This window comes from Mobula hypostoma, chromosome 25, assembly GCF_963921235.1.
Source record: "Mobula hypostoma chromosome 25, sMobHyp1.1, whole genome shotgun sequence".
Taxonomy (NCBI): domain Eukaryota; kingdom Metazoa; phylum Chordata; class Chondrichthyes; order Myliobatiformes; family Myliobatidae; genus Mobula; species Mobula hypostoma.
The window spans coordinates 33,731,050-33,755,274 of NC_086121.1; the positions used below are offsets into that span (position 1 = coordinate 33,731,050).

At 38.9% G+C, this 24,225-nt stretch overlaps 1 protein-coding gene across 2 annotated transcripts in view; it reads left to right on the forward strand.

The window, feature by feature from the left end:
• nphp4 (nephronophthisis 4) overlaps positions 1-24,225 on the forward strand; it is a 427,697-nt gene that overhangs the window by 142,929 nt on the left and 260,543 nt on the right. For both annotated transcript variants that reach the window (XM_063033463.1, XM_063033464.1), the window contains one exon: positions 2,696-2,847. In XM_063033463.1, the coding sequence (XP_062889533.1) occupies positions 2,696-2,847 (152 nt within the window). The remainder of the gene's footprint in view (positions 1-2,695; positions 2,848-24,225) is intronic.

Consider the following 24,225-nt stretch of genomic DNA (forward strand, 5'->3'; position numbering starts at 1 on the left):
ATACACTATGTTGGTTTGATTTTTTTTAAATAACCTTGTTAACAAGCTTTGCACCTTTTAGTGATTAGTGTATTTGTACTCGTTGATCCCTATACTTTTCTAATTATTCAGGCTCTGAACTCTCTGTTGCCCCTTGATTCTTCCCATCAAAATCAGCAATTCTCACTTATCTATATTGAAGCACATAAGCCAATTACACATCCACTGTGTACGTAATTAATGTCTTCATTTATTTTATGAATTCTTTCCTTGGTGCAAACAACACCTCTCAGTTTAAAGCTGTCTGCAAATTTTGAAATTATAAATTCAATTCTCAAGGCTAAACATGAAAATAAATTGTGAACAACAGGAGTTCTAGTATCCATCTCTTTGGCACATTTCTTCCCAGTTCTTTGCCAATCTGAGCAGCTGCCTTAACATCTCATTTCTTTTTTGTTTATTAACCATCTTGCTGTCCATTCTGCCACCTTGTGCTCTGAACTCAAGACACGTAGCTTTTAAAGTTTGTTAGTAAATCCAAATGTAATTTATTTACTGCATTACATATTCTCCCTTTGTTAATTCTTCAAAATATGAAATTTCATCATGTTATACTTGATAAAATTTAATATTTTGAAGAAAATTTAAATTTTATCAAGTAGGACCTTTTTTTAAAGACACATTTCATTAAGGATACTACTATATCTCCTACCACTGGCATTAAATTAACAGATTTACCTTCTGTATAAAAAGTAGGGGTAATATTTGTTGTTCATCAGTGCTTTGGTTCTTTTACTCTTTTTAATGAATTGTTAGGTATGTGCAACAATAACTGTGTTTTTCCTTTGTGTTTTTAATTGAACTCATGCAATCCAGGAGGTCTGATTGGTTTGTTTCGTACATCTGTGGTATCATGTTCAACCTTGGTCTCCAAAGTATATGTCACCTCTAAAAATTGAAGGCATTATGTGAATGATGAGCAATAACATTATTATTTGTATGGGGTTTCACCAAAATGACAGTAAAGATTTAGGTGGCTTGTGTGCGCTCTTGTTGTAATGTCTATTTGAGACTGAAAGCTGATTTGTGAGCATTTTCCTGGTGAATGAGTTATTTCAGCATGGCTACAGATTAAAAGTGGTTGTAATTGATTATTTTCACGTTGACTAAATACTATTTATACAGTGATTTTGTGACAGTGCGAGTTGGGAATAAGCGTGCAAGAAGTAGTGAAATTTCTAAGATCAAGCTCTGTCTCAAAGCACCTTCTTAAATGTGAAGACCAGTTCTTTTGATGGTCACTGCTGACTGCACAGTGTGAGAATGTATTTTGTTGGTTAAGAATGGGAGCTCCATCCTGTATTAATGCAGTCAATGAGTGTTTGCACTTCTCGGAAGCCTACAGTTGCAGCAAACCGTGTCTTTTGTATGATCTTCCAGAGAAGAAAATGTCACTGATCACCTTCAAGTATTGGTGCATAGCAAATAGCTCTGAGATGTGTCATATTTCTGCAAGTCTATCCTGGAATGACTCTGAAACTGAGAAGTAAAGAATGATTGTGCCTTGACTTTGATTGTGACCTTGACTTTGATTGTGAGAACAGTTCAGGCACATGTGTGACCTTGTTAAGACATTTTATGGGGTTACTGATCTCGATGATGCCCAAGATGACAGGTACTGTGATGGTAAAGTGTTTGGACTAAACAATCCAGAAATTTAGGTTCAACTTCCAGCATTTTAGCTGTGGAATGTAAATTCATTTAAACGTTCAGCATTTTTGAAAAAAGAACCCTTATCTTGAGTAATGATGACCACAAAACACTAGATAGTCACAAAATTCTAGGCCCTTAAATGCGCTCAAGTAATCTAATGCCCTAGAAGGCATTCATTGTGCAGCAGTTTAGCTCTGCATACAGGTTCATTATGAACAGAGCTTTAAATAGCGTGATTTCAGAATAACCTGTGTTTGTAAGCCTGGTTGTTCTGTGAGTTGATTACAACTATCGTTGTTATGATGGATATCATGAAAATCTCAACTGATAATAAATTTTGGATACACAATAACATTTGGGGAAGTTTCATGTTATTTGGAAGAGTTCTAAGAATAAAAATATGCTTGCAGGCAAAAAGATCTTGCCCAAAGGTGAGAGGGCAATGTTAATGACAGATGTAAGAATTCAGCAATTTGTGCAAAATTTTTTCCAGAGGTTAATATACTTTTCAACAACACAAAGCCATTTTTCTTTGCAATTGTGTTAACTATTTTCTAGCCTGTTGTCTTTTAATTGTATAATATATGTGCAGCTAGAGAAGACTATTGAAGTTACAGTACAGTCTGATACTAGTGTTCAAAATATTGCTTTGAAAGGAACATTCATTTGATTGTAAACACTGGAAACTAATGTATGAATAAATTATATCCCTGCATATTAATTTTTCGTTAATCAAATTTCTTTTATTTGTTGTGCCAATTACAGATCACTGAAATATAAAATCTGTTTACTTAAGGGAATAATAGATGTCATTTATTTAATGAATTTTATTTACCTGAAATATTATCATTGTTTCTAGTGAATTGTCAGTGCTACTGGCAGTTTTACAGAATTTTCTGTTTTTACTTCAGATTCACAACATCCATCATATTATACATTGATTTGCTTTCTTGACAATGCCTTTGAGAATAACATATGGAAGTCTATTTTGTGTCTGTTTCAGAGTGATCAAGTTGCTGATGGAAGCACCATTGTTATTCAAGAACGAAGGCTGCATGTTGGTGTTCACAATGGCTTGTGTTATGTGCAGAAACCACAGGTGGTGGTTTTGATTCCAGGGATAATGCAAGGAAAATCTGGGAATATTTCCAAAAGGTAAATTGTAAATGAGGTTAAATATTTACATATAAATGTGTACTGAATATGCAGGCTGGTTTAACCTGTGGTAATCTAAAACGTCCACTATCATAAAATAATAAAAGACCAGATTTAATTTAAGTCATTAAATTTTATCAAATTCCTGTATCTTTACATTTCGAAAGACATTACATTTGGTTATGTGTGACTTAGTATGTGTTCCATTGGGCTGGATTGGGGTCTTATAGAGCACTGCCAGCTAACTGCAGTGAGTTTGGTGCTATGTTCCAGGTAGCTTCACTTACAGATACCAGTTCAGAAGTAAGGAGCAGGGGGCTGTTGGGTGACCTGTTGCTTAGCCCCTGGACTCACGGTTCCTGAGCTGACTGGTTGGATGTAAGCTATCTGGCCGTTTATCTTTGAAGGACTGTAACATAGTCAGGGCCTTTTGGTCAACCTTGCCTGCACCAAACATGATGCCAAATTAAATGAACGCCATTTGCTTACAAGTAGTCAGTATGCTTCTCTTCCTTGCCTGTTTATGTGTCTGCCTAAATTTTCCTATATTGCCTGCTTTTATCCCACCTCCCATGGTAGACATTCCAGGCACCTGCTCTTTTTCTGTATCAAAAATACCTTGCACTCTCAGACCTTCTTTAAACTTTCCCCCTCAGACCTGAAACCTATGCTGTATGGTATATGACAATTCCACCCTGGAGAAAAAAAAAATGGTTATCTTTGCCTCTGTCAGTTTGCTCCTCTGCCTCCAGTGCTCTAGAAAAAACAATTCATGTTTGTCAGCCTCTATACATTCTAATTGAGGCAGCATCCTGGTGGATGTCTTCTGTATCCTCACTGAGATGTCTACATTCTCTCTGTGTATGGTATGTTGACCAGAGCTGCACATAATACTCCAGTGTGACCAAACCAGATTTTACAACACTGCATTATGACTTGCCAAATTTTATACTCAAGATGAATGCAAGTATGTCATATGCTGCCTTTACCCCTCTCTATACTTGTGTTGCCACTTTCAGGGAGCTATGAACATACATCCCAAAATCCCTTTGTACATCAGTGCTCTAATAGTCCTGCGACCTAGACAGAGGCTTAGAGCAATGCAGCACAGACAAAAGAATCTGTAGATAGTCTGCAGCATATCGTGGAAACCAGCATCCCCTCCATGGACTTGTCTACATTTTTCACTGTCTAAGCATAATGAAGCAGTCAGCATAATCAAAGACTCTACCCACCCTGGTAGTTCTCTATTCTACCCCTTCCTGTAAGGGAGAAGATACAAAAGCGTAAATGCATACCACTAGGCTCATGGACAGCTTCTATCCTACTGTTGTAAAACTATTGAATGATTCCCTAGTACAGCGGTACCCAACCACCGGGCCGCGGACCGGTACCGGGCCACAAAGCATGTGCTACCGGGCCATGAGGAAACAATATGATTTGGCGATATGTGTCAGCTGCACCTTTCCTCATTCCCTGTCATGTCCACTGTTGAGCTTGAACGCACGCACGGTCATTACTCGCGTGTCATCCACGTCAGTACGGGAAGAAGATCAAGTCCTCAAGCTTGCAACTGACGGCGGGCTGAAAAGTATGTTTGACATAACATCTCTGCCGGCATTCTGGATCAAAGTCAAGGCTAAATATCCTGAGATAGCCATGAAAGCACTGAAAACGTTGCTTCCATTTCCAACATACCTCTGCAATGAATGCAATGAAAACTAAATTGCGGTATAGACTGGACATAAGGAACCCCCTTCGAGTGTCGCTGTCTCCCATCACCCCTCGATAGGACCGTCTTGTTGCAGGGAAACAAGCCCAGGGCTCCCAATGATTCAGCGATATTGGTGTGTTGCAATGATTTTATATGTTCATACGGGGAAAATATGTGCTGTGTGTTTCACATCCAAACGTTACTTAAAATGTTATGATGCTATTGACTTATAAGTGACTTATATAACCTTATAACAATTACAGCACGGAAACAGGCCATCTCTGCCGTTCTAGTCCGTGCCGAACGCTACTCTCACCTAGTCCCACCAACATGCACTCAGCCCATACCCCTCCATGCCTTTCCTGTCCATATACCTATCCAATTTAACTTTAAATGATCGTATCGAACCTGCCTCTACCACTTCTACTGGAAGTTTGTTCAATACTTACTTCAAGCTCCCCTGATAATTGACTTATCACTATATTCATGTGAGGAAAATATGTGCTGTGTGTTTAATATTAAATTCGTTAGATAAACCCTTTTAGAAACAAAATTGAGTGTATTAACCACTTATCACCTATATTCTGGTCGTGATTAAACCCCCCCCCCGAACAGAATCGCCAAAAACGATTTGTAGAAAAAATCGGGACGTACACGCATGAGCAAGTCATGCATGCGCACTGGTGCCCGTGCAAGGCTTCACGGTCATTGTAGCCTTTCATGAGGTAAACACAACGTATTTGACTGCTACTCTTGTCCGTTGGCAACCCTACCCGCCCCCGGGGTTGGCCGGTCGGCAAGAATATTGTCAATAATAAACCGGTCCGCAGTGCAAAAAAGGTTGGGGACCCCTGCCCTAGTACAAAAAGATTGACCATTGACCTTACAACCTACCTGGTTATGACCTTGCACCTTACTGTCAATCTGCAGTGCACTTTGTCTGTAACTGCTGTAACACTTTATTCTACATAGTATTGTTTTATCTTGTACTACCTCAGTGCACTGTTGTAACGTATTGATCTGTTTAAGCAGCATGCAAGACAAGTTTTTCGCTGTACCTCAGTACATGTGACAATAATAAACCAATTTACAACTTTACTACTATCAACAACTCCTCCTAATTTCATATATCTGCAAGCCTTGCTGATCAAGCCTTGTGAATTCACATTCAAGTCATTTATATAAATAATGAACAACAGGTGTCTTAACACAGCCCCTTTGGCACACCACTAGTCACTGGCTACCATTCTGAGAAACAAACTTCAAACACCACCTATGCTTCCTACCTCTGAGCCAATTTTATATCTACTTAGCTAGCTTGTCTGGATTCCATGAGACCTTGTGTTCCAGACAAGGCTACCATGCGGGCCATAGGCCTTGTGAAAGTTCAAATAGACAGTATCTACTGCCGTATCCTTATCTATATTTTTGGTTATTTATTTTAAAAATTCTAGGAGGCTTTCAAGGCATGACTTTCCATGTATTAAGCCATACTGACTCCTCCCAATGAGACTCTGTTCAAATGCTGGTAGATCCTGTCCCTCAGAATTCCTTCCAGTAACCTTCCCTCTACAGATCTCAAGCTGACCAGCCTGGTAGTTCCCTGGCTTGTCCTTGCCTCCCTTCTGAAATTACAAAGCAACATTAGTCACCTTTGAGTCCTAAGGAACTACACCAATGGCTAATGACAGAACAAATAGCTCCACAAGATCCTCTGTAATTTCTTCTCTAGCCTCCCACAAACTCCAAGGATGCAGTTAGTCAGGCCCTGAGGAGTTATCCACATTAAAGCTTTGTAAGGTTGCAAATACATCCTCCCAGGTAATCTGAATGTCCTCCAAAACATCCTAAGTTATTTCCCTTATGCTTTTCTCGTCAGTAAACACTGATTTATAAAGAAACTTACTCTCTTCTTAGCCGCCCTTTTAATATAGCTATAGAGTCCCCCTTGCAATTTTCCCTAACCTTACCTGGGTAATCTTACTTTGCTCTACCCTTTCTTTGCCCTCCTGATTTCTTTCTTAAGCGTATTCTTAATTTTAAAAAAATCATCAAGGGATTCACTTGTCCCTGACCTCGTAAACCCAGTGTATGCTTCCTTCTTTTTCTTGACTAGAGCCTCAGTATCTCTCTTTCTTTTTCAATCTTTTTATTAGTTTCACAAAATATAAACATGACATAGTAGTAATACAAAGTTATTGGGAATACATTGTTATAATTAACATGAGTAGTTATAAAACTAAAAAAAAAATTGACAAAACTCCCAATCATAAAGGATATCAATGAATAATACAGAACAAAGAGAAATAACTAGACAAAAATCATGAAAAAGGAAAAAAACCCTCCCCCCCCAAAAAAAACTAATCTAAACAGAATTAATTAACTAAACTAAAAAAAAAGACTTGGGCTGTATTAACATCACAAAAAATGGGAGAAATGAAAAACCTTAGTGTCGGCGACTCTGTTCCTCTTAACCAATATTACAGAGAAGTAAAATAAGTTTGGAAATGGTCAAATTACGTCATATGAAAATGCTGAATAAATGGCCTCCAAGTCTTTTTGAATTTAATGGAAGGATCATAAACCACACTTCTAATTTTTTTCAAATTTAAACACAACAGAGTTTGTGAGAACCAGTGAAATATAGTAGGGGGGTTAATCTTTTTCCAATTCAGCAAAATGGATCTTCTAGCCATTAAAGTAAGAAATGCAATGATCCGATGAGCTGAAGAGGTTAAATGATTTAATTCTATCATTGGTAGCCCCAAAATAGCAGTAATTGGGTGAGGTTGTAAGTCTATATTCAAAACCGTTGAAATAATATCAAAAATGTCTTCTCAATATTTTTTCAACAAAGGACATGACTAAAACATGTGAGTTAAAGAAGCTATCTCGGAATGACATCTATCACAAATAGGATTTATATAAGAGTAATAACGAGATAGTTTATCTTTGGATATATGAGCCCTGTGCACTACTTTAAACTGTATCAACACATGTTTAGCACCTATAGAGGATGAGTTAACTAATTGAAGTATTTTTTCCCAATTTTCAATCGGTATAATAATCTTAAGTTCTCTTTCCCAGTTTTAATTTTATTAGATACATCAGGGCATAAATTCATAATTATATTATAAATAATTGCTACAACACCTTTCTGAGAAAGGTTTAAATCTAAAACTTTTTCCAAAATATCCATTGGATATGAGTGTGGAAAATTAGCAGAAACAGTAATTAAAAAGTTTCTAATCTGTAGATATCTAAAAAAGTGAGATCTAGGTAAATTATATTTATTAGATAGTTGATCAAAGGACATAAAACAATTATCCAAAAATAAATCACAAAAACGTACTATACCTTTGATTTTTTTTCCAATCTAAATAAGCTTGATCCATAGTGCAAGGTTGAAAAAAGAAATTAGATATAATAGGACTTGCTAAAATAAATTGATTCAACCCAAAAAATTTTCGAAATTGAAACCATATACGTAAAGTATGTTTAACTATTGGATTACTCATTTGTTTATACAATTCAGATAAAATGAAAGGAAGCGGAGTCCCTAAAACCGAACCCAAAGAAAACCCTTGTGATGAATTACATTCAAGATTTACCCACTGTGGACTTGAAATTGCATCCAAGTCTCGTAACCAAAATTTTAAGTATCGAATATTAATTGCCCAATAATAAAATCTAAAATTCGGGAGGGCTAACTCCCCCTCTTTTTTTAGATTTTTGTAAATACCTTTTACCTAGCCTAGGATTTTTTTTTGTTCTGCCATATATATGAAGAAATTTTTGAGTCAACATTATCAAAAAAAGATTTTGGGATAAAAATTGGAACCAATTGAAATACATATAGAAGTTTAGGCAAAATAGTCATCTTAATAGCATTAATCCGACCGATCAAAGACAAAGATATTGGTGGCCATTTAGTAAACAAAAGTTGAATCTGATCAATTAGCTAAAATTAGCTTTAAATAAATCTTTATACTTTTTCGTAATTGTAATCCCTAAATATATAAAAGAGTCAGTAACCAATTTAAATGGTAAACTTCCATAAATAGGAACCTGCTTATTTAAAGGAAGTAATTCACTCTTATTAAGGTTTAATTTGTAACCAGAAAAATTACTAAATTGAGCCAACAAAGCTAGAATAACAGGAATTGACTTCTCCGGATTAGAGATATATAGTAACAAATCATCTGCATATAGTGATAATTTATGTATTTAATTTCCACGAATAATACCAAAAATGTTGGGCGAGTCACGGATAGCAATTGCTAAAGGTTCAAGAACAATATTAAATAGTAAAGGACTAAGAGGGCATCCTTGCCTAGTATCACGAGATAGACGAAAAAAGGGAGATCTTTGATTATTAGTACAAACCGAAGCTACAGGGGTATGATATAACAATTTAATCCAAGATATAAATGTCGAACTAAAATTAAATTTCTCGAACACACTAAATAAATAAGGCTATTCAACTTTGTCAAGGGCTTTCTCAGCATCTAATGAGATAATACATTCTGGAGTGTTTAATGAGGGGGTATAAACAATATTCATTAGCCTCCTAATATTAAAAGATGAATAACGGTTTTTAATAAATTCTGTTTGGTCCATAGATATAATTTGAGGTAATACCTTCTCTAATCTAGTTGCTAAAATTTTTGAAAAAATTTTTGAATCTACATTCAAAAGAGATATCGGTCTATATAATGCACAATCAGTAAGATCTTTATTCTTTTTAAGAATTAAGGAAATAGAGGCTTCATAAAATGATTGTGGTAGTTTACCTAAACTGATTGCTTCTTTAAATATTCTAGACAACCAAGGAGGGAGAATAGAGGAAAAGTATTTAAAAAATTCAACTGTAAAACCATCCGGACCAGGTGTTTTACCAGAATTCATTGATGAGATTGCAGCTGTTATTTCTTCCTGTGTAATAGGAGTTTCTAATGATAAACAGTCCTCGGGTGATAATTTCAGAAAATTCAATTTACTTAAAAAATCATGCATGATTTTAAAATTATGAGGAAAATCAGAATGATATAAAGAAGTATAAAATTCTTGAAAGGTTTTATTTATTTCGTCATGATCAACTGTCAAAATATCATCGTGTTTACAAATCTTAGTAATTTGATGTTTAACCGAGGCAAATTTCAATTGATTAGCTAATAATTTACCCGATTTATCAATATGAATATAAAAATCACTTTCAGTTCTCACTAATTGATTTTTAATCATGGACGTTGATAGTAAGCTATGTACCATTTGAAGTTCAATTCTCTGTTTATACAGCTCCTTACTAGGAGCAATGGCGTATTTTTTTATCAATTTCTTTAATTTTATTAACCAACAAGAGTATTTCATTCTTAGTATGTTTTTTCAAACCAGCTGAATAGGAAATAATCTGACCACGGATATAAGCTTTAAAAGCATCCCATATTGTTCCATTGGAAACTTCTTCCGTAGTATCAGTTGGAAAAAAGAAATCAATCTATCCCTACATAAAATTAACAAAATCCAAGTCTTGAAGCAAAATAGAGTTAAATTGCCATTGTCTATTAGTAGAAGAAGTATCCATTAACTTAATAGAAAGATTCATTGGAGCATGATCTGAAATGGCGATAATGTCATAATTACAATCAATTACAGATGGGATTAATTGAGAGTCAATAAAAAATAGTAAATTCGAGAATAAGAATGATGAACTTGTGAAAAGAATGAGAATTCTTTGTCCTTTGGGTGTAGAAATCTCCAAATTTCCTGAAATCCCAGAGTCAATCATGAAAGAGTTAATAAGTGTAGCCGACTTATTCGGTAAAGCCGGACTACCTATGGCTCTGTCCAACTTGGGATTTAAACATAAATTAAAGTCGCCGCCCATTATCAGCATATACTCGTTTAAGTTAGGAAAGGAAGTGAATATGTGCTTAAAAAAATTCAGGATAATCCACATTCGGAGCATAAACATTAACCATAGCAACCTTTTTGTTAAAAAGTAACCCGGTAATTAACAAGAATCTACCATTAGGATCTGAGATAATGTCTTGATGAATAAATGTAATTGAGGGATCTATAAAAATTGAAACGCCTTTGACTTTGGCTTGGGAGTTTGAGTGATATTGTTATTTTTTCCAAAACTTAAAGAAGTGTTGATTATCCTCTTTCCTAACATGAGTTTCTTGTGCAAAAATAATATGGGCATTCAATCTTTGGAATACTTTGAAAATCTTTTTCCGTTTTACTGGATGGTTTAAACCATTTGTATTCCAAGAGACAAAACTAATAGGGTGAGCCATAATTTAACATTAACCCTTTGGTGTGTAAAGGGTTAACCAATGTAAACTCATGAGATCGGAAGAGGAATACAAGATCAGAGAGGAACCAGAAATCCCGACACTGCAGACATCTTTGTAGTACCAAATCAGCCCAATAGAAAAAATTAATAAGAAAAAAAGAAACACCCCCACCCTCCTTCTCTAAGACCCCTGAACTAAGTCAAGAAAGGCTGAAGAAAGAACTATCTAACACTAAATCTAACCCCATTTCTGCAGGGGGCAACTCCAAAGATATATGTTATAAAGATGACCCCCCCGATATAGAAAAATTAATACTATACTACAATAATCTACATAGTGTAATTTCTAAAATACCTAAAAAAGAAAATAGTTAGTACCAATGCATATGATTAGTTAATTATAAATAAAAGTAAATAAAATATCGCTTCCAAAAAAAAGTGGATGGTGGGAAGAAGAAATATAAGAACATGGCGTGCCCAAAAAGAACAAGGGAAATTCTGCAAAAAGGAAAACAAACCGTCATCTTAATTATACCAAAGCAAAAATAAAGAACATATAATTAAAATTGATCGTCAAATCAAATTGTTAGTGACAGTATCGGAAATCAAATAGTTAAAAAAGGAATTTAACTAAAAGTACAGTTACTTGCGAGAAAAGGCTTTTTTAAATAAGTTATAAAGTAAAACCAACGGTACTAAACACAAAAGAAAAATCTTGAGCTTATAAAAGAACCTCCTTCTAACGGTTAGAGAAAGTTTATTGTTTTTTATAAAGCACCAGAAAATAAAAACTGATACTGGAAGCATAGAACATTAATTAAAGGGCAGTGTCCACATCAGATGGGTAGTTGTCATCCAAAAAACTTGGAGCAACTTGGAAGACACGACGGGATCCATCAGAAAGAGAAATTCTTAGGCGTGCAGGGTATAATAGTGCCGGTTTAAGATTTTTTTGATAACATTCCGACATCAGAGATTTAAAAGCTGATCGCTCTTTCATCACTCCGGGACGGTAATCTTGAACTATTCTGAAGGAGTTTTGATGATACTTGACCATCCCTTGCCGACGAGCAGCCTGGAGAAGCTGTTCTTTAACATTAACGTAGCGGAAACGAAGAATAATTGGTCTCGGTTTTGATTCAGCCGATGCCGACTTGGGTCGCGATATACGATGGGCATGGTCGAGCAATGGAGGTTCGTTAGGAAAGACTGAATTAAACATATCCTTTAAAAGTTGAGCAAAGATTATTAAAGGATCTCCATCCTCAACATCCTTGGGTAGATCAATTCTACGTAAGTTCTGTCTTCTCGATTCATTTTCAAGATCGATAACTTTGGATTTAAAATGTTGCAGTTGTTTTATGGTCGAAGCTAACTTCCGTTCCAAGTTCTCGACTTTTGAATTCGTCTTCTGAGATTTAGTATCCAGTTCAAAGATTTTACTTCGATGTTTTTGAACTTCACAATCCAGAGATTTCAAAGTTTCCGTGATTGATTTTAAGTCTTCATTAAGACTTTGACGTTGTTGTTCAAATTTATCAGATAAACTTTGCAGTGTCTCTCGACAGCTAAGGTTTCCTAACTAGCCAGGTTTACCCTTCACCCTTATAGGAACATGCTGTTCTTGGACTATATAAATCACACTCTTAAAAACCTTCTACTTATCATGACGAAGGGTCTCGGCCCAAAACGTCAACTGTGCTTCTTCCTAGAGATGCTGCCTGGCCTGCTGCGTTCCACCAGCATTTTGTGTGTGCTACTTATCATTTGTTCCTTTCTTCTCAAACAGGCTCACCCAATTGACCTCTGCTGATCTCGTCTGATTCCACCCCCCCCCCCCAAAATTAGCTCTGCTCTAGTTTAGAATCCTAACCTGACCTATCCTTTATGTAACACCTGTGTAGTGCTTGTCTTATACTGTGTGACTTGCTGCTCAACTCTTGATGAGAAAATCAAATTACGTAGTATTATGCTAGGTGCTAGTAGGCCATGAAAAGCTCGAGGTACCGGAAGGAGACAGTGGATAGAAAACACATACTTCTAGATTAAGTTTGTTTATAAAAATAGCAATATATACATGAGCAAGAACAATTCAGAATTCCAGCATTCTGTCTTAGGCTCCAAATCTCATATATCAAATGAAAACCAAGTTCTTTTTTTAGTTAGAATCAGTGAGGTTTGTTAGAATAACCTTTATTACTCTAATTTCTTTAACTAATTAAATGTAGTGTTATTCCCTCTTTAAGGGTTTACAGACTAATAATTACCTTTCTTTTTATCCCAAATAGTTAGGAAACTAATTGAATTCCTATCTTTTAGTTTTATGGTTAAACTCAGTTTCAGTTCCAGGTCAGTATGTCTGCAAATTCAAATTCAGCACCAAACAAAAATTCTCTCTTTTTTCTTTCTCTCTCTCTCTCTCTCTCTCTCTCTCTCTCTCTCTCTCTCTCTCTCTCTCTCTCTCTCACACACACACCCCATACCCCTTTCATGACAAATCCTCCAATGTCACAACTTTTAAACAAAGTCATTCTCATTCAGTAACTTATCAAAGTCTTTTCAAAAATGATCATTCTTTCAAAAAATCAAATTCATATCCTTTAAATGAAAAGTAAACTTATACATCCAACCATATTAAGTCCTCTAAGTCTTGAGACATTTCAGTCCCCCACAGGTGCTTCGACCTTGGATGGCTAGCCACCATATTTCTTGGTTTGTTGGATGAAATAGTGGGTCATCCACGGGGAGTTGATTCAGAAAACTTAAACAAAAAAAAAATCTGACCTGTATACCACAGAATTACAATTGGTAAGCTTATATATACAAAATAACATAGAACATAGAATAGTACAGCACAGTACAGGCCCTTCGGCCCACAATGTTGTGCCAACCCTCAAACCCTGCCTCCCATATAAGCCCCCACCTTAGATTCCTCCATATACCTGTCTAGTAGTCTCTTAAACTTCACTAGTGTATCTGCCTCCACCACCAACTCAGGCAGTGCATTCCACGCGCCAACCACTCTCTGAGTAAAAAACCTTCCTCTAATATTCCCCTTGAACTTCCCACCCCTTATTTTAAAGCCATGTCCTCTTGTATTGAGCAGTGGTGCCCTGGGGAAGAGGCGCTGGCTATCCACTCTATCTATTCCTCTTAATATCTTGTACACCTCTATCATGTCTCCTCTCATTCTCCTTCTCTCCAAAGAGTAAAGCCCTAGCTCCCTTAATCTCTGATCATAATGCATACTTTCTAAACCAGGCAGCATCCTGGTAAATCTCCTCTGTACCCTTTCCAATGCTTCCACATCCTTCCTATAGTGAAGTGACCAGAACTGGACACAATACTCCAAGTGTGGCCTAACCAGAGTTTTATAGAGCTGCATCATTACATCGCGACTCTTAAACTCTATCCCTCGACTTATGAAAGCTAACACCCCATAAGCTTTCTTAACTGCTCTATCCACCTGTGAGGCAACTTTCAGGTATCTGTGGACATGTACCCCGAGGTCCCTCTGCACCTCCGCACTACCAAGTATCCTGCCATTTACTTTGTACTCTGCTGTGGAGTTTGTCCTTCCAAAGTGTACCACCTCACACTTCTCCGGGTTGAAATCCATCTGCCACTTCTCAGCCCACTTCTGCATCCTATCAATGTCTCTCTGCAATCTTTGACAATCCTCTACACTATCTACAACAGCACCAACCTTTGTGTCGTCTGCAAACTTGCCAACCCACCCTTCTACCCCCGCATCCAGGTCGTTAATAAAAATCATGAAAAGGAGAGGTCCCAGAACAGATCCTTGTGGGACACCACTAGTCACAATCCTCCAATCTGAATGTACTCCCTCCACCACCACCCTCTGCCTGCTGCAGGCAAGCCAATTCTGAATCCACCTGGCCAAACTTCCCTGGATCCCATGCCTTCTAACTTTCTAAATAAGCCTACCGTGTGGAACCTTGTCAAATGCCTTACTAAAATCCATATAGATCACATCCACTGCACTACCCTCATCTATATGCCTGGTCACCTCCTCAAAGAACTCTATCAGGCTTGTTAGACACGATCTGCCCTTCACAAAGCCATGCTGACTGTCCCTGATCAGACCATGATTCTCTAAATGCCTATAGATCCTATCTCTAAGAATCTTTTCCAACAGCTTTCCCACCACAGACGTAAGGCTCACTGGTCTATAATTACCCGGACTATCCTTACTACCTTTTTTGAACAAGGGAACAACATTTGCCTCCCTCCAATCCTCCAGTACCATTCCCGTGGACAACGAGGACATAAAGATCCTAGCCAGAGGCTCATCAATCTCTTCTCTCGCCTCGTGGAGCAGCCGAGGGAATATTCCGTCAGGCCCCGGGGACTTACCTGTCCTAATGTATTTTAACAACTCCAACACCTCCTCTCCCTTAATATCAGCATGCTCCAGAACATCAACCTCACTCATATTGTCCTTACCATCATCAAGTTCCCTCTCATTGGCGAATACCGATGAGAGGTATTCATTGAGGACCTCACTCACTTCCACAGCCTCCAGGCACATCTTCCCACCTTTATCTCTAATCGGTTCTACCTTCATTCCTGTCATCCTTTTTTTTCTTCACATAATTGAAGAATGCCTTGGGGTTTTCCTTTACCCTACTCGCCAAGGCCTTCTCATGCCCCCTTGTTGCTCTTCTCAGCCCCTTCTTAAGCTCCTTTCTTGCTTCCCTATATTCCTCAATAGACCCATCTGGTCCTTGCTTCCTAAATCTCATGTATGCTGCCTTCTTCCTCCTGACTAGATTTTCCACCTCACTTGTCACCCATGGTTCCTTCACCCTACCATTCTTTATCTTCCTCACCGGGACAAATTTATCCCTTACATCCCGCAAGAGATCTCTAAACATTGACCACATGTCCATAGTACATTTCCCTGCAAAAACATCATCCCAATTCACACCCACAAGTTCTAGCCTTATAGCCTCATAATTTGCCTTTCCCCAATTAAAAATGTTCCTGTCCTCTTTGATTCTATCCTTTTCCATGATAATTATAAAGGCCAGGGAGCGGTGGTCACTGTCCCCCAGATGCTCACCCACTGAGAGATCTGTGACCTGACCCGGTTCATTACCTAGTACTAGATCTAGTATGGCATTCCCCCTGGTCGGCCTGTCCACATACTGTGACAGGAATCCATCCTGGACACACTTAACAAATTCTGCCCCACCTAAACCCTTGGAACTAATCAGGTGCCAATCAATATTAGGGAAGTTAAAGTCACCCATGATAACAACCCTGTTATTTTTGCACCTTTCCAAAATCTGCCTCCCAATCTGCTCCTCTGTATCTCTGCTGCTACCAGGGGGCCTATAGAATACCCCCAGTAGAGTAACTGCTCCCTTCCTGTTCCTAACTTCCACCCATATTGACTCAAAAGAGGATCCTGCTACATTACCCACCCTTTCTATAGCTGTAACAGTATCCCTGACCAGTAATGCCACCTGTCCTCCCCTTTTTCCTCCCTCTCTATCCCTTTTAAAGCACTGAAATCCAGGAATATTGAGAATCCATTCCTGACCTGGTGCCAGCCAAGTCTCTGTAATGGCCACTACATCATAATTCCATGTATGTATCCAAGCTCTCAGTTCATCACCTTTGTTCCTGATGCTTCTTGCATTGAGGTACCCACATTTCAGCCCTTCTACCTTTCTGTCTTTACACTGTTTATTCTGCTTCTCTTTCCTCAAAGCCTCTCTGTATGTTAGATCTGGCTTTACTCCATGCACTTCTTTCACTGCTCTATCGCTCTGGGTCCCATCCCCCTTGCAAATTAGTTTAAACCCTCCCGAACCATGCTAACAAACCTACCTGCAAGGATATTGCTCCCTCTCGAGTTCAGGTGCAACCCATCCAATCCGTACAGGTCCCACCTTCCCCAGAAGAGATCCCAATGATCTAAAAATCTAAAACCCTGCTCCCTGCACCAACTCCTCAGCCTCAATATCACAATGTCACTTCCAAACATTTCCCAGTTACAAAACTACAGATCATATTTCACACACAAGCTATACATTGGAACAGTAAAAGTATTTAACTCAACAAGTCCCTTGGTAAGATTTAATAGAACTGATTTCCGTTTACATGGTAGAGATCTTGGACTTGTGTCTCTTGCCGATATTTGCTATAGCTGTAGCTTCAATAAAGCTTTTATCAATATCATCCTTCCTCCAGGGGTTTCACCCTGAGGATTTTAAGTAAGTAGGGTAGAGGTACTCATGACTAATTCTATTTTTAACAGTTTATATATTTAATTTTTGATAATTTACTGTATTCTCTTGCTTGTCTGCACCTGCATCAGCCACACCTTGTTCTCGCATAGCCTTTTTTTCCAAGTTCTCTTTTTCAGTAAAACTTGTTTTCATCCCTGTACAGGTGGAGCTTTCTAATGTTGCATCTTTGGTTTTAATTAACCTGGGTTACATTTATCATTACTATCTTAAAACTGATATAATTATGGTCACTAGAGCTAAAGGGCTTCCTGGCTGTCAGTTCAATTACTTGCTCTGCCTCATTCCCTAAGAGGATATTCAGTATTGTATCCTCCAGAGAAAGGCCCTCTGTATAACTTTCCTGGAAACATTTATCAATTTCTACCCTGCCTAGGCCCTTAATACTAGGAAAATAAAAATTTCCCTCTAAGACAACCCTATTATTCTTACAGTTAATGAGCATTTCTCTACACACCTGTTCCTCAATTTGCTGTTGATATTGTGTGTGGCTGTGTGTTGGGGTGGGGGTTCTCTAATATGGCTCCACTAGAGTGACCCTCCCTTTCAAAGTTCTATTTATCATGTGGCTTCATTGGATGATCCCTTAGGATGTCATCTTTAAATATTGTGGTTATGTACTCTGTTATTAAAATGGCAACACCCACTCCTCAGTTACCTGTACTATCGCTGTCACACCTGTAGCATCTGTATCCAGGAATATTGAGTTGCTGGTCTTGCATTTCTCTCAACCCAAGCCTCAGAGCCAAATCACACTCTGAGGTTTGTCTGCCTTACCTGTTGAATCTTGTGAATGGGAAGAAGTGCAATTTAACTTGGTATCTTTCCCCGGCTATCCTGATTACTGAATGTGCCCTTGATGGCTGCTGCTTCATCTCATGAATTGTTCCTGCTCAGGCAATCTAGTCTGGAGAAGTGTATACTTTTATCTTGCTCTTGACCTCCCAAAGGGAGCACCTCATACTTGTCCACATTAAGCTCCCTCTGCCATTTCCTTACCCAGACTTACAACTGACCTGCAACCTTTTTATGAATCAAATAATCTATATTTTTATCCATATCATAATCATATATCACAAACATCAGAGTCCAAGCATTGATTCTTGGAGACACCAGAAGTCACAGATCTCCATTCAGGAAAAACACCCCTCTACCTCTGCCCTCTGTGTTCTGTGATGAAATGAATTTTGTATCCAATGTACCAACTCAGCATGGATCTCCTGTGACTTAACCTCTTGGATCAGTCTCTCATACAGACCTTGTCAATTCCTAACTAAAGTTCATATAGAACTATTGGGCTTATGTTTTGTCACTTACTCAAAAATTTCATTCAAATTTGTCATACAGATCACCTTCTACACAAAATCATGTCGACTACCTCTAATAATGTTTTCTGAATGTGAGTCTCTAAGAGTCTTCTCCAATAGTTTTCCAACCACTGATAGAAGGCTTACTGCCTAATCATTTAGCACCTTGCTTATGGCTGAAGAGGATGTGAAGATTTTTGTCAAGGTCCCAGCAAATTCATCCTTTGCTTCCCTCAGTATCCTGGGTTAGATCCTATCAGGCCCTGGCTGCAACCTTACTGGTTTTCAGCTCATTTTCTGTAATACTGATATGCCCTGGAATATCAGTATAACCCTTCCCAATCTCACCATTATCCAAGTTCTTCTTCTTGGTAAATATTGATGTAAGTAATTATTAAGAACCTCATCCACTTCCCAGAGTGCCATACATGAACTCCCTCCTTTGTCATTGAATGCAGTTACCCTTTCTCAAGCTACCCTTTTGTTGCTAATATACATATAAAGTGCCTTGGGATTCTCCTGTATTCCATTTGGCACGGATATTTCTTACCTCTTTTTGGCCCTCCTAATTTCTTGCTTTTTCCTGATTCCTTTATATCCCCAAGGGCTCTATCTGATTTCAGTTTTTTAAAACTTGCATATACTTCCTTTTTCTCTTTGACTAAACATCTCTTATCATCCGAGATTCCCAAAACTTGCCAGCCTTATTTTTCATCCTCACAAGAACATGCTGCTCCTGAATATTAATCTTTTAGGATTACTGATCTTCATTTAAAAAGCAGAACCCTTGCAATTCTAATTACCACTCAGCCAGGCTACTTGTAATCATAAACAAAGAGATAAATGCTGTCATTGGGGTATTAAATTGTACTTAACAATAGCCGCTAAATTAATGTTAAGTTTGAGATTTTGCCTGAAACAATGGGGTCTAGACCTTATCATAGCTGTAATCCAAAGGACTGAATTTGTCTACTGAAATGAGTGCAACTACCCTTGGCCTTGGTAGCTATTGGCTGAGCGAGGCATCGAAGAGTCTAAATAAAGCTGCAATCAATATGCATCAAAATAAAAACAGCCTAGTGGTTGGATGTACACAAAAGAAGATGGTTGAGATTGTTGGAGTGCATTCATCCCTGTCCTAGGACATCAGTGTTGAGCTTCTTAGAGCAGTGTCCTAGGTCCAACCAAATTTAGTTGCTCCATCAATGACCTCACTTCTGTGATAAGATCAGAAACAGAGAGGTCTGCTAATGATTGCATGATGTTCAATTCCATTTGCAACTCCATAGCAAATGAACAGCCCTCCCCCACTTGCAGAAAGACCTAGACAACATCCAGAAAAAGGCTGGTCATTGGCAACACGGAGACACAAGAAACTGCAGATATGAGAAATCTGGAGTAACATACAGTGGAGCTGCAGGAACTCAGCAGGTGAGGCAGGATCTGTGGAGGAAAATGGACGATCGATGTTTCAGGCCAGTCCTGATGAAGGGCTTGATTCGAAACATCGACTATTCTGACCCAAAGTTTCTCCAGCTTCTTTGTGTGTTGCTTCTGAGTAATTGCAAATAACATTTATACCACAAAAGTACCAGGCAATGCCTAACTCCAACAAGAGATAATTTAATCAGCTACCCTTGATTTTCAAAATTTGCTAGGTCCCTCAGACTTAATACCCTAATGGTCACCAATGACCAGAAACTGAGCCAGCCGAATAATTATTTTTGACTCTTAAGACCAGGCAGAGCCTAGGTATTCTTCTGTGAGTGACTCAACTCCTGACAACCAAGGTCTTTCCACCATGCACAATACACAAGTGACGGAATATCCTCGAGTGGTTTGAATGAATACTGTGCAAACAAAACTCAAGAAATTTGACAAACAGCCGATGTGATTATCATATTAACCAACATAAATATTCATTCACTCTACTACTGGGGCACAGTGGCTGCAATGTTAACCTTCAGCAAAGTCCATTGGAGTTATTGGTTGTAACTACTCATTTAATCAATGATCTTTCCCGAAGGCAGCGGGTGAACGGATGCTCCACCTCCACCTGCTGGTCATTCATTGTCACTGCATTTAAATTATAGAATTCTGATGGATCTAGGTGGCTGAATATCAGCTTCTTAAGGGCAATTAAAGAAGGGTAATCAACACTAGCATTGTCACTGATGGCCAGATATACCTGTAAAAAATTAATTAAAAAAGTTAAATGCATATTTTTGTTTACTTTTCTTCACTTCTGTGCATATTTGTTTTTCAACTAATTTAAAGCAGTTTAATGTGGTGAAACAAATTGTCATGTCACATTTATTTTTAATAATCATTTGACTTTAATTTACCTGCTTCCAAACGTCTAACGTGTTAGTGGCCACCATAGTGATCCTGGGGCGTGCACTGTTTCTCCTGCCCGTGGTTGAGTTGCTGCTGTACATTCTCTGGTGCCTCACAGAATGATCACAGCTGCAATGTTGGCAATGTTGGGAGCTAAGCAGCTGCAGAGATTTAGATTGGCTGCAAGGCCAGCATGGGTGCTGTCAGTGGCATGAAGCCAGATCAGCACAATCATTATTTAATTTAGTCACTTCACTCTGGCAGGCTTCAGACAGATTGTCTGGAATATGTATGTGAATATGTGTAGTGCTATGAAGCTAAAAATCCATTCATTGATTACGCTTTGAGCTGGTTTAGTTTTGCTTTTGATAGCACAAAATAGCATACAGGCATTTTCAGCTGTTACCATGAGTTTGATGGAGGATATTACACAAATGACAATAGGTTTTGATTAGTGTACTATGATAGATTCATAATTCAAATGCCAATGAAATTTAAGATATGCTCCTATGATATTTTTTGAAGGGAATGAAAATGCTGGTGGATTTTCATATTAGCGACTGGATAATTGGTGGTACAAAAGATCGTTAGAACTAGAAGCATGAGAAGACCATTTGGCTCCTTGTACCTATACACCTTCGAAAGATCATGGCTGATTTTGTTTTATGGCACCATTTTCCTCAACAATCATACCCCTTAATTCCCTTAATATTTAGAAATATATCAATCTCTTTGAATATAATTATTAACTGAGCTGAGTAACTGAGTAACTCTGTAGTCCACTTGGTAGAGAATTCCAATGACTTAACCTCTTGGTGAAGAAATTTCTCTTCCCTCGACTCTGTCCTGAATGTTAATGTTTTTCTTTTAGATGGTGGGCCTGGTTCTGGATACTCAGGCTAGGAAATACATAACCTTACAACTACCCTGTCAATTTTCTTCAAAGTTTAGTTTTTTTCAATGAGATCACCTCTCATTCTTCTGATATCAAGAGGGTATAGTCAAGTCAAATCAAGTTTATTGTCTTTTAATTATGTACACGTATGAAACCCCCACTGGTTTCCTCAGCTGCAGAAGTCTAGGGAAGACACCTTCTGGTCCCGTCAAACCCGTTGGAGTGAGACCATTCTCCCATCCAAAGCCCTGGTTTGTGTGGATGCTGTGCAATTTGCTACCCTGTTACAAATTAGTGCAACAAAATAAGAGATAGTACTCTGCATGTGATTAAAGGAATTATATTTCTGAATATTATTTAACTAAAGAATTAGTAAAGAAAAACAAAAAATGGCCCATTTTAATTAAACAGTCAAATGTGCACAAGTTGGCGCTCAATGCTTCACCGTTATTCACTGATCCTCAGTCGATCTTGGCATCTGGCTGTATCGAATCATGGTCCTGCACCGGGTTGAATCCGACTGATTCTTTCCAGCATCTTCTCTCTTCTTCTCCCGGTGAACAAACACCAGCCCAAGACCAACCTTGGTGTCCCTCACCAAAAACCTCCCCCAGTTCCACCATCCTAATTGGATGACACACATTCCTCATCCTCCCTTATCTTCAATAATAACCCACACAGGCTGAAAGCTGAACAGACTGCTGATACAGAACTGCTAAATGAAGTACCTACAACATAGCAGTAAAAATGTGAACTGGGGCATTATGCTCTCCCCCCATCAAAATGCAACATAGGCCAGCCTATCTAGGGGTTTCTTGACTCTTTGAGACCTCCTTATCCCATCATCTACTTCTTCACTTTCAGACACTCCTTAGGATTCTTCTTGTCTCCCCCGTCCATTACTTGTGGCTTCAGGCAACTCAGATCCCTCTGTCACTTGGCTGAGCTCAGCTTCATTGCCAGTTACTTTAGAGACCAGTCTCCCTTCATTGTCCAGCTGCAAGACTGCCTGTCCATCGATAGTACCCCCCCTTTCACCTGCCTCAATGTGAGAAGGGTTGGGAATCTCTTCATCAATTATTGGGGAGTTTGTGAAGGGCAGCATATACTACACCCCTGTTTCCTCATCCTCGAGTCTGTATCTCATTCAGGGGCAGGGTCCAGTCTAATCCTTCCCGCTGCTGGTCCTTTGGTTTCCCCACGTCACCTCTTACTAGATGTACGTTCAGGTCAGCCTCTGGGTCAACCCACACCTCTTGTCCCAGAGGTAGAAGGTGATTCCGATGGAGAATCTTATTTCCTTAATTCTGCTTGGTAGCCGAGGCCTCAGCTAGTTCATAAGCCTTTTTCAGCTCCCTTCTCATATCAGACACATACTTCAGATAAGTCTTCTGTTGTAGATCTTCCTCGCCAGTTCCAAAACAGAAGTCAATGGGCAACCTCGCCTCGCGCCCAAGCATCAGATAATATGGCGAGCACCCGGTAGTTCCATTCTGTGTACAGCTGTAGCAGTGGACCAGATGTCCAATATGTTGACTCCACTTGTTCTTTTTACTGATCTCCAAGGTTGCAAGCATGTCGAGCAAGGTCCGATTGAACCTCTCAGGCTGGGGATCATCCTGTGGGTGATAAGGTGTAGTCCTCGACTTCTTGTCTCCAAGCATGCTCAGGAACTCATGTATGAGCCTGCTCTTGAAATTCCATCCCTGATCACTATGTATCCACCTGGGGAGACTACAATAAACAAAATATGTTTGTACTTCTCCCATAACACTTTGGCCATGGTGGATGCCCTCTGATCCTGGGTAGGGAAGGCTTGTGCATATCTGGTGTAGTGATCATGATAACCAAGACATTCGCCATGTTGCTGGCTCTATTGACAGGGAATCCAGACACACCAGATCAAGTGGCCCTGCACTCTGCAAGTGGGATAACGGAGCAGCCATCGTAGGCAGTGTTTTCCTCCATATACATCGAATGCCGACATGCAGTACTCTTTGACCTCCGGCTTCATTCATGGCCGGTAGAACCGATCTCTGAGCAATCCATAGGTCTTGTCAACCCCCAAATGGCCGGAATCATCATGAAGTGACTTCAACACAATCGTTTGATACTTCTCAGGCAGAACCAGCTGGGAATGCCGAGGCCAGTCTGGAGGTGACGTGGCCCAGTTTAGGATCTGGTTCCTCAACTCCAATCTGCCCATTCTCTCAGTAATCGAGATTCTGCAGATTGTTTCACCTTGTCTGCTTGTGCCATGTCCTCTTTCGCAACTGCTAACCAAACAGTACCGATGGCTGGGTCATCTCGCTGAGCGGCTGCCTCTTCCCCAGGACTCAATTCTGGCAACTGCTTTGTCTTCAGAGCAGTCAGGTTGCTGTAAGCTGGTGGATGGCACCGTCAGAAGCTCCCAAATGATCTACTGCTCGATTCTGTCCTTGCTTTTCCTCTGCCTAAAAAAACTGCAGCTTAAACAACAAGTAACTATCATATAGATTAGTGGTCGCCAACCCGTCGATCGCAATTGACCGGTCGATCTTTGAGAC